At 38.7% G+C, this 11,729-nt stretch overlaps 2 protein-coding genes across 2 annotated transcripts in view; one reads left to right on the top strand and one right to left on the bottom strand.

The window, feature by feature from the left end:
• The window catches only part of LOC119419563 (tubulin alpha chain-like), a 1,676-nt gene extending 229 nt beyond the window's left edge, over positions 1-1,447 (bottom strand). Inside the window, exons 1-3 of the mRNA XM_037686907.1 lie at positions 1,213-1,447; positions 911-1,059; positions 1-494 (exon numbers count right to left, since the gene is read on the bottom strand). The exon at positions 1-494 is cut by the window's left edge and continues 229 nt beyond it. Of these exons, the coding sequence (XP_037542835.1) occupies positions 1-494; positions 911-1,059; positions 1,213-1,393 (824 nt within the window). The 5' untranslated portion in view covers positions 1,394-1,447. The remainder of the gene's footprint in view (positions 495-910; positions 1,060-1,212) is intronic.
• An 8,808-nt stretch (positions 1,448-10,255) lies between these two features.
• Positions 10,256-11,729, top strand: LOC119419564 (tubulin alpha-1A chain; the record flags this gene model as incomplete). Its single annotated transcript, XM_037686908.1, is given in 4 exon segments — positions 10,256-10,310; positions 10,515-10,737; positions 10,983-11,131; positions 11,236-11,729. Coding segments are annotated over 4 exon segments (869 nt in total), but the record flags the coding sequence as incomplete, so codon positions are not given.

Raw genomic sequence — 11,729 nt, forward strand, 5'->3', positions numbered from 1 at the left:
TCAGCCACAGACAGCTGCTCATGGTAGGCTTTCTCAGCAGAGATGACCGGGGCATAGGTGGCCAGAGGGAAGTGGATACGGGGATAGGGCACCAAGTTGGTCTGGAACTCTGTCAAGTCAACATTCAGAGCTCCATCAAAGCGAAGTGAAGCTGTGATGGATGAGACTATCTGGCTGATAAGGCGATTGAGATTGGTATAGGATGGCCTCTCAATGTCAAGGTTCCTACGGCAGATGTCGTAGATGGCTTCGTTGTCCACCATGAAGGCACAGTCAGAGTGCTCCAAGGTGGTGTGGGTGGTCAGGATGGAGTTGTAAGGCTCCACAACTGCTGTGGAAACTTGAGGAGCTGGATAGATGGCAAACTCGAGCTTGGATTTTTTACCATAATCAACTGAGAGTCTCTCCATGAGGAGGGAGGTAAAACCAGAACCAGTGCCTCCACCAAAGGAGTGGAAGACCAAGAATCCTTGGAGACCAGTACACTGGTCTGACTGCAGAAGCAAAAAGAAAATTAAAACATTGACAAAGAAAAGCCTTCTGTGAAAGTAAATATTCTTTTCAAAGTGTGGTTTTATATGACGTTCTGTTAAATAAATGTATGAAGCTTATAATGGACAGCATATTCTTTAAACATCTGACCCATCCTTACCGTCATCAAGAAAGGAGCCTATTGGCTTATCCATCTACAAACACTGTTGCAAATCTACGGTGCAGTCAGCATTATGTGAAAGGACTATAAGAAAAAACTGACTTATTGAGTTAGATTTGAATGCAAAATTTGTGTGAGCTTGAGTTGTGGTATGAAATTATGCAGAATGTGCTTTGCTTGCCTGTATATGTTCGTGTATGCTTTTAAAGCATGAGCTCATAATGAGCAACTACACAGATTACCTTGATAGTTCCTTACCAATTTCCGAATTCTGTCCAGGACAGAGTCAATTATCTCTCTGCCGATGGTATAGTGCCCTCGGGCATAGTTGTTAGCTGCATCCTCCTTTCCTGAGATCAGTTGTTCAGGATGAAAGAGCTGGCGGTATATTCCTGTCCTCACCTCATCTAGTAGATTAAAAAAAAATACAAGTCATTTTAATTAGAGGAAAACGTTTTAGTTCGATTAAGCCAGAGTGCCTAATATCATTTGAAAATCTGAATTAATACCATTACACCCCTTCGAATCACAAAGATGCATCTTCATCTGTTTGAACTAACCAATGACAGTGGGCTCCAGATCGACAAAGATGGCTCTTGGGACATATTTCCCAGCCCCAGTCTCACTAAAAAACGTGGTGAAGGAGTCATCATGGCCGCCTATGGGCTTTCGGCTCGGCATCTGGCCGTCGGGCTGGATGCCGTGCTCCAGACAGTAGAGCTCCCAGCAGGTGTTTCCCATCTGAACACCTGCCTGGCCCACGTGGACAGAAATGCATTCACGCTGTAAGAACAAATAAAAAGGAGGCAGGGATGAGAGTGCAGAAGACACAAAATTACAGCCAAAAATTGGGCAGACTGTGCAAATCTCGAAGAGTCATGTTTACATCTGCCACTTGATGGCAGCACAGAAACAAAGACAAGAAGATCCAAGCTATTAATATCTGCTGCAGCTGTCACTTTGCTTCATGCGATTGCATGAGCTCATTAGCTGGTCAGAACATGTGAGCATTTGCTATTTATGCAGTGAAGATGATGAAGCTAAAAAGAACATTAGCCTCATTGCAGTCAAAATATAATCCAACAGAAAAACAGATTTTTTTTTTTACTTGTTAAGTGCATATATGAAGCCAATTATGTCTTGTACTATTTAATATTTATGTTTATACTTTAATATCTGAGTAATATAATTATATAATATATACCAATTTATTTATTTTGCTAAGCACTTCTGGATGGATGCAAACTGCATTTCGTTGCTTTGTACTTGTGGCATGTGCCATGACAATAAAGTTGAATTCTATTCTATATAAAAACAATTCTCAAAACAATAAAGCTTTGTTTCTAAGTTTACATATAGTATTTCCATTGCAAATCAAGACAACATTGATAATCTATGAAAGTGATCATATTCAAATCAAAATGGAAAATTCCCTTCGGCTTTTCTTTTTTGGTTTGTCAACAAAGAGGCAGACTGGTTTAAGCCTTTTATTTTTCAGAGGAAACAATGGGATGACGGCTGAATTAAATAAAAACCAAACATACTTGTCTGGATTGTAATTTACTAGTAGTGGAGTGTGGACACGCTTTAAATGGCTTATAATAGTACTTCCACAAGTCAAACTGGTAAAGTTGTATTACGCCAAGATATTTACTTTATATATTTTGACCACTTACCTAGTCATCATAATGGGTAGAAATAAAACTAGTCTTTGTTTTTCTTTTACATCTTTTCAAGAAAGATGTCTGATTTGGAGAAATGAAAGAAATCTTGCCCGCCTTGCCTGAGTTTTCCAGTTAGCAGAGCTATTTTAGTTAACTCACACAAACCTGACACTGTTGCTGTAAACACTGAGCATCAGCCCGCTCCTAGCAGCGCTCACTGCCAGGGAGAATTTCAAAACCCTTCTGCTAAAAGTGATACCGTAGTGCCGTCGTTAATATGTGGAACGGAAAACTCCCCCCTGTGCATGAACGTCATTCCGGGTGAGATTAACAAAACAAATGTGTCTACAACTGTCAATCTTTTCATGTCAAAGGGTGTGACTGGAGAGAAGCAAAGGTGCGCCTATAAGGTGCAAACACCTCGACTTGAGATTCCAGTTCTGCCGAAGGACAAAGCCTCGGAAAAGGTAAACAAGAAAAGTGAAACACAGAAATTAAACTGACACAGTAGAAACTGTGACTAACTGGAAACTTGTGTATTTTGTCTTCAGGCAGGTGTTGAAGTTAAACAGCCTCATGGTCAACATGAACTCTCCAGTCGGTCAGATCACACTTTGGTTTGTGAGTAAAATGTGCGCCACCAGGAACAATTCAGTCAAATTCTCTTCTGTTCGTAAAGATACGAAGGAGTTTATTCTTGTTTCAATTCCTGAGCCAAATGTCCCTTTTGACATAGAGAAAAGTTTTGAATAAAGCATAAAGAAGAGCTCAGACATACTTTTTTTAATGAGAAGTTCAGCGTTTTGTAAATTTACTGATATAAGGTTAAAATACATTTTCCCCTTCTCCATTTGGTAAATATGGGCCTAGTTTGTGTTTGGACCTGATGTAGCATTATTTACTGACTCTCTTGGTATGTTTTCTGTATTCATCCATCAAAAATATCAGTTTCAATCTAATAAAACCTAATGAAATTTTATAAACTGAGACGTTTATTTTTAAACATGATGTCCCAGTAGCTTTCAAGCATTAAAATACATTACGGTAAAGACTGGTCCATCCCAAAGATCCAGTCCCCCGGCACAGAGTATTGTGTCAGGAGGGCTGTGATCAGTCTTACATCGAGGAAACTAAACAGCCACTGGCCAAAAGGATGGACCAGCACAGAAGATCAACATCATCAGGCCGGGATTCTGCGGTCTACACTCATCTGCAAACCAGTGGTCACTCTTTCAGGGATGAAGATGTTCACATCCTTGACAGAGAGGAGTGATGGAAGCCATCTTTGTGAACCCACCCATCATTAAACAGGGGCAGAGGCCTCCGTGTCCAACTGTCCCCCTCTTACAATGCTGTTGTTGTATCACTCAGCCCCCTGTGAATAGCAAGCGGCCATCAGGGCACTAACTGTAGACTGATGGTCCTCTTTTAGCATGTGAACAGCTAGTTCTGGATGCAAACTGCTTGATCCACTATGAGAAAAAAAAAAAACAGACTGAGTTTACTGCAGATCCTCAGACTGACCAAGTCTTTTGGGTAAAAGACAAAACGTTTCAACATTTTTATTTTTTATTTTTTTATCCATCCAGAGGACCCGACTTAACTTTGTTAGACTAATTAAACTATGATGAAGGAGTTAGATGAATACAATTTGAAACGTCTGACTTATTTGGTTAGGGCAGGAACTCTGTAAGAAATCAGTAAACAGTGACGTAAGGTTTTTATAGCAGTACTGATACACGGCGTTTACACAACACAGTGCAAACAGAACACCAAGGTCAAATGTGTGCTTGTTGGACTTCCCTAACAGTGAAAGAAATGACTAGTAGAAATGCTATAACAGGAGGTGTTTGCATCAACTGGAAAGGACAATTAATCTAATTTACTAAAAGATGGATTTGCAGCTGAAGTTTCAGTGCAGAATTGTGCCCTCGTTCGTTTCACAAAGACTTTTTTGAAACTGGACAGGGAATAATGTGTGGAATTCTTTGCCCTGTCTCAGCCTGAAGTGACTTGCTAAAAGATGTCGGGAGACACACCTAATTCCCTTCAGACAAATTAGCTCTCAAACATTTGTAGAACTGTGCAGGCATTTTCAAATATGTTTATATTTCAGATAATCATCCCCCCCTTTTTTTTATTAAAAGAACAGAACTCAGGTTTATATTCTAAAGTTTGTTTAGTGTCTTTTCTTGGGGAAATAAAAAAACGAGACATGCCCTCAGCACCTGCTCTGTCAGGCAGCAGCCAGATCAGCTTTACTGTCAATCACTGAGGCAGCCAGGAGCTATTTCTGACCTGGCTGGTCCTGCTGCAGGTCCACACAGTCAGAACTGCTTCATCACACTCTCTTATTTTAAACACTTTAAAACTAAACAACACTTCAGAGTGAAGACCTTCCTCTAAAATAGTAAATTCAGAAAGACTTACCATGGTAGATTCTTAGCAGAGGGACCTTGGTTGTGTTTTTGATGTATTCTTCTTTTTCTTTAACCTCTCACAGCGGCCGTCAAAGTGGTCCTGCTGAGTGAGTACTGCCAGGTGGGCGAGGAGCGGTGCGCTTTTCAGCTCAAGCCACGCCCACCTGTCATTCGGACGTGAACGCGCGTCTGGAACGCGCCGGCAACAAATAGTATGTTTGTATTTTTTTTTATTATTATTGTAGTCATATAGGCAAAAAGTGTGCGTATGTATTTAGAAGTTTTACAGAACTGTAAACAAGAAATTGAATTAAATTAGTTTTGCTTGCAGGTCTGACGTTTTACTATCACTCCATAGATATTTTTATTTGTCAACATAAAATGAATTAGTTATGCTGCAATTGTGCAAGATAGTTCAAAAGTGCAGTTTAATCTAAGTGTGAGACTTCTCGTTTTCAGTTTTCCACAGAGAGACTAATGCGCATGCTCAGTCGGAATTACGACTACTTCCGGTTCTTTAATTAAACTATTAGTAAACAGTCTGCATACATATCTACTTCTGTTTGAGCTGTGCTCTACAGTCATTCCGACATCCATGCGTGGTGAGGACATTTCACTATCATTACATAAAATACTACAAAAAAAAAGTATTAATACGTTTGTATATATAGTCACTACAAAGCAGGAGTAAAGGACCAAAACAGTAGAGCTGAACACCGACCTTAAATACCGAAAATAGATATGAATGGCGTTTCAGCACGTGGTGCTCTATTTTACGCATGCGCAAATAAAGCGTCACTGTGCTTACAAAAAAAAAAAAAAAAAGTTCAGAAAATCCCCACACACGCACACATACATTTGTACCGCTAGAGGTCACTGTTGCTTCAAACTAAATCTTCAAGAAAGCAAAACTGTCCGTGAGCAAATCATTGTTCATACAGGTCCTTCTCAAAAAATTAGCATATTGTGATAAAGGTCATTATTTTCCATAATGTAATGATAACAATGAAACTTTCATATATTTCAGATTCATTGCACACCAACTGAAATATTTCAGGTCTTTAATTGTTTTAATACTGATGATAATGGCATACAGCTCATGAAAACCCAAAATGCCAGAATACCAGAAATGTAAATTTCTTTCTTACCAAATATTACATCAACAGAAGTAATTTTTTAAATAATAAACCTACTTTTCTCTCATTCGTGACAGATTTAGGACTTAATGTGCGCACTACACCGTCTACACATGCTGTTACTTTAAGGTTCTTTATTGTCATTTGCATCACGTGGTTAATTCAAAAGACGTTTAATACAAGAACAACTGGACTTTATTTGTAACAGAAAACATGTGGCACATAAGGTGGAATAAAACAGTGTACTCAAGGTCCCAGTTACATCCAAAAATAGCAAAAATGTAAAGTATAAAAAAAAAACAGTATACAAGGATCTAAGATATACTAACTTGTTCTCTTTTGTTAACTATGGCTGCCTGTATTTCTTGTTTTTTATTTGTATTTTTAATCATTTCCAAATTACATTTATTTCTGATTACTTATATATTGTCTTACTTTATGAACTTAGGATTTTTCCTAAACTGGCTTCTGTTTTGGCAAACTTTCTTTGGCTAACTGGCTAACTGTTTTTTTTTTTTTTTTTTTTTTGTAGTTCTAATGGTGTGTTGGTATAAAAAGGTTAAAAAAAATAAAAATATATTTTTGTATTCATGCCAGCTTTTATCAGCCTCATCCATTTAGTACTGCATGATCTTTTATATATTTCTAAAATGAAGAAAATGCTTTTCGTTTAACTAATCGTATGACAGAGTGGCGATTCACAAAGAGTTTATTTGAGTAAACAACAGCCCCTCGAGCTTTTGGAAGAAGGTGTGTGTGTGTCTGTGTGTGTGTGTTGCACTGGTGTGCCGCCCTTTCAACAAACAGATCCCGGATCAGTCTATTTGGCAAATGCTGCTCTCATCAGTAAAGTCTGGCTTGTGTGACCCGTACATCGGTCACAGCAACTTTTACAGGGCCTTAAGGAAAGCCTTATAGACACATAAATCTGGATTATGTTATATATTGTGTGTTTTTACCAGTTAAAAAGAAATGTCAAAGATTGACAGACAAAAGCTATTTTTTTATGATCTAAACAAACGCAATGAGATATGAGGAAGTGAAAAGTAGAAGATGGCTAGATAGCTATAAGTTTTTTTTGTCTTTGCAACTTTGTAAAAATCAATTTTCCTATGCTTGAAAACATACTGAAGCATTTAAGGACACCAACAAAACAAACAAAAAAAAAAACATCTCTAAAAGAAGAATTTGTGGTCTGTGGCTTTTAAAAATGTACCTCAGTGACAGAATGACTTGGACAATAAATACAAAAATGAATTTTATTTAAATTTGTATCAAGACTTCTATGTGACTGGCTTAAGGGGGTGATAATGCAACAAATCAGTGCACAAGAAGACACGAATTAAAGCGTAATCAATAAGAAATTGATTGGGAAGGAACTTTTTTTTTTTTGAAAAAGCAGAACCCTTCCTGACCTCAGACCTAGAGATGGTGGCAGCAGACAAAAAGAGCCCTGTTCAAACACCACTGCCCTGATGAGATGAAATGGACTTCCATTGTGTGTCACGCAGCTTCAAAAGATGTCTGCTGGAAGCTGCTCTTTCAAACAGATGTTCTTGTTGTTCATTGCATACAAACAAAAACTGGCTCATTTCACTCTTTTAGTGTTGGTGATCCAAGTTGTGACTATAAACGTGTAATTTAGATGAGATTTGTTGAGCAGCCGCCTCAGACATTCAAGAAAATCCAGACTTTTTCCACGTTTTTGTTTTTATACTCAGCCCAATATTAACTTTACATTCAAAATGATGTAAACTTGTTTTTACATGATAGTTACAGTAAATCAACTAAACCTTAACTAACCCCTTAGTTTACTTTCTTTTCTCCCACCACCCCCAGCTCTGTTCTTTCTGTGTTTATCAGCGCTGGTATTACAGTAGCCTATTAATGAAGAGATTGTTGTGCTGCAGTGGGTGAGGACTTATGAAGGAAAGACCTTTACTCCCACACAATGGAAGTGGGTCACAGCTTTATAACTAACAGTCAACACCTCTGAGGGCAGCACACAAAACAAAAGAGAAAAACGGGTTGTACGCTCAAAAGTGAAAAACAATAAATTGTGTTCATCCTCAGAGATATTCAAGTTTATGGGATATGATATGAACAAAATTTTGTTTGACTAGTTTGCTCTAAAACGTAATTACGAATAAAGTTTTTTTTATTTTTTTTTATTTTAGGATAATTCTCATTCTGCAAAAAAAAGTGCATACGGCCATATAAGTCGCATCTATTATGCATCGCTGCTGACATGTCACGTTTGTTACGTGTCACCACTGACAACCCGCAGATGTGGGCCGGTGTTGTGCCAAAAAATGATTGGCTGCCAAATGGCATCCGCAGGAGCGTGCACGGGAGGACTTTTAACAATAATTTAAGAAGATTAACACTTAAAAACAATTATTTGTTTGCTCGAAATCATAACAAAGGTGTGTCTCAGTTGACCTTTTCCTTAATAAAAGGACTTTAACGCTCAAATCAGCTGTATTTCAAAAGTATTTTCTGCCTCGGTTCTCCGGGAGGTACAGGAGGAAATCAGGAAGGAGGAACGCTGCTCATTTCTTCGAAATTTAACAAGATAAGCACCTAAAACAATTGTTTGTTTGCTTGACATTATATCAAAGGTGTGTCTCAGTTGAACTTTTACTTAATAAATGCACTTTAGTGGTCAAATTAGCTGCATTTCGCCGGGGCGGCACAGTGAAATGAAGCTGATTTGACGGTTGCTCCAGGCATGATCCCGGAGCTGGACGAAGGTGGCAGTCTTTGGCAAGCGGATTGTGTCATTAATAGTCACTTTTACCTATTACATGACACAATGGCATGCCATACTACTCGAGTGCCATCTAGTGGCTGAAAATGGTAATGTTAAATATTTTCAATGTCAGAATGAATGAAAAACGTCATATCTCAGCCAAAAATTGGTTTATAAATATGGAAAAAAAAAATAATAAGTTGCTTTGGTGTATAAGTCGCAGGGCATGACAATTATGCAAAAAACAGTGACTTACAGGCCAAAAAAGATGATATGTATAGTGCACAATAGAAAGCACTGTTTACAAAGTAGCGCTTTGGGAATACGTGCAGTTCCTCCACCATCCCCTTTTCTATCTCACACTCTACAGAGAAAAAAACGTGCCTTAAAGAAAGACTGGAGTGGTGAAAACGATGTCATCACTCGTGACTTCTGGCTGCTGGTGTTACTTTCGTGACCAACGGCCCTTTAGAGCTTTATCTATATGCTGAGTCACAATTATTTTTACTTTTGTAAAATATCCAATACCGGTTTAACTTCCTCATATGATGAACAGGTGAAAGACATGGTTTTTTTTTTTTGTCTCTTTAGTTGCAAACAAAAGATTATACCAAGTCAACATTCCCACACGGTTTGGGTTTTACTATCAGGGCGGGTGCCCCCAGGCCTTGAAAGTTGTTTGGCTTGTTTTAAATGTCCACCTGCTGAGCATTCTGACATCAGGTCGAGCCATTTTATAAACAGTTAAAAGTTTTATCAGCTGACTGAAACAGACTTGCACATGAATGTGAGTCAGTTTAAAGTAGAAAACTTTACTTCCAAAGGGATCTCTGGAGCCAGAAGTCTGAATCTACCACTAAGTTCTGTATCGGACTTGTTTTGCACTCAGCTGATGTCTCATGAGACAATTCATATGGATTATGTTTCTTTCTCACTATGGACTGAGAAACCAATAAGGAAGTTGAAGCAGGTTTCATACATACATGTATATAATATTACCTTAACCATTACAGAGACAAATTGGGAGCCTACATTTTTAGTATCTACACAAATCTGCTTCAAATCAGCGCTCACACGTAGCACAGCGCTTGCATTCTTTGCGACAGAAAAGGAAGCAGTTTGCAAATTGAGCAAATGTGTTTAAGTTCAGCCATTTAACCATTAAATTCTCAGCTTTTAAAAACTGACACAATTTCCCAGTTCGCTCAACACTTACAAAAAATTCACTTTTCATTTGTCAAAATTAAATGAGTACATACATTGTTAGATGTGCAGCAAGGACTTTTTTTTCCAGGTAGTCTTTGATCATTTATAAAGAAAATAAAATGTTTTGTCTCTTTGTTATCTAGTCCATCCAAGTGAAACTACTTTTTAGTTGACCCAACCCTCATTTGTGGTTTTACTTCAATTTTTTATTTTTTTTAAATATGAGGTGAATACACACTGGAACAAAACACTCAAAAACAAGATACACAATGAGTAGGGTGGTGACCTCCTTTGGTATTGTGTGAATGTTTGTAAAGCGGATGATCATTTCCTCGTTCTCATCTGGAAGATCTCTAATTACAGCTCAGATCAAATCACGGTGCACTCCAACTGATGTATATAAGGGCAGAGCAGTGCTGATGTTTAAACTCTTCGTCTTCTTTCTGATACCTGAACATCGGAGAAGAAAAAATAACTATGGTAAGGACCTGAATTCTCACCTAGACTGTATACCTTTGTATTTATAAGCAACTTTAACCATATTTGTTCATATTTGAATAGAATTGTTGATGGACTATCACATTCAGTGTATTTAAATATTGTTGTGTCTCTGAAAATCCAACTGAAATTTGAAGAGCAAACAGACATTTGGGGTATTTGAAATGTGTGGTTTACTCTCAACAGCGTGAATGCATCTCTATTCATGTGGGCCAAGCTGGGACTCAGATTGGTAATGCCTGTTGGGAGCTGTACTGTCTAGAACATGGAATCCAGCCAGATGGACAGATGCCCTCAGACAGGACGATTGGAGTAGGAGATGACTCTTTCAACACTTTCTTCAGTGAGACGGGGACAGGAAAACACGTTCCCAGAGCCATCTTTGTTGACCTGGAACCTACTGTCATTGGTTGGTGCCAAATAACTTTTAGATGATATTTTAAAGTTTTATCAAGTAATTTCATGGTAGTTGGTCAAATTGTTTTGGTTTTTAAAGCAATTCTCTACTTTTGTAATATAGTTTAAATAGAATACATGGATCAAATTTACTTTTTTGAGTTGTTGGAAGAGTCCATTTTCTATGTAGATATGAAGATGTATAGGGTTGTTTTGGAGACTGCTCTCAAAAATCTACATTTTTGTTTTGTTGTCCAGATGAGGTGCGTTCAGGAATTTATCGCCAGCTGTTCCACCCCGAGCAGCTGATTACAGGAAAAGAGGATGCTGCCAACAACTATGCCCGTGGACACTACACCATTGGAAAGGAGATTATCGATCTTGTTTTGGACAGGACACGCAAACTTGTAAGAAAAAAAAGGGCTGATGTTACATAGTAGTATGTCCAACATGCTTTGATTTTGGTAAATTATTTCTCTGCTTTAACATTTGTGAAAATGTGACTTTTCAGGCTGACCAGTGCACTGGCCTGCAAGGTTTCCTCATCTTCCACTCGTTTGGTGGAGGCACTGGTTCTGGTTTTACCTCCCTCCTCATGGAGAGACTCTCAGTTGATTATGGTAAAAAATCCAAGCTTGAGTTTGCCATCTATCCAGCCCCTCAAGTTTCCACAGCAGTTGTGGAGCCTTACAACTCCATTCTGACCACCCACACCACCTTGGAGCACTCTGACTGTGCCTTCATGGTGGACAATGAGGCCATCTACGACATCTGCCGTAGGAACCTTGACATTGAGCGACCAACATACACCAACTTGAACAGGCTCATTGGTCAGATAGTCTCATCCATCACAGCTTCACTTCGCTTTGATGGAGCTCTGAATGTTGACTTGACAGAGTTCCAGACCAACTTGGTGCCCTATCCCCGTATCCACTTCCCTCTGGCCACCTATGCCCCGGTCATCTCTGCTGAGAAAGCCTACCATGAGCAGCTGTCTGTGGCTGA

Source organism: Nematolebias whitei, chromosome 13 (assembly GCF_014905685.2).
Source record: "Nematolebias whitei isolate Nwh7 chromosome 13, NemWhi1, whole genome shotgun sequence".
NCBI lineage: Eukaryota > Metazoa > Chordata > Actinopteri > Cyprinodontiformes > Rivulidae > Nematolebias > Nematolebias whitei.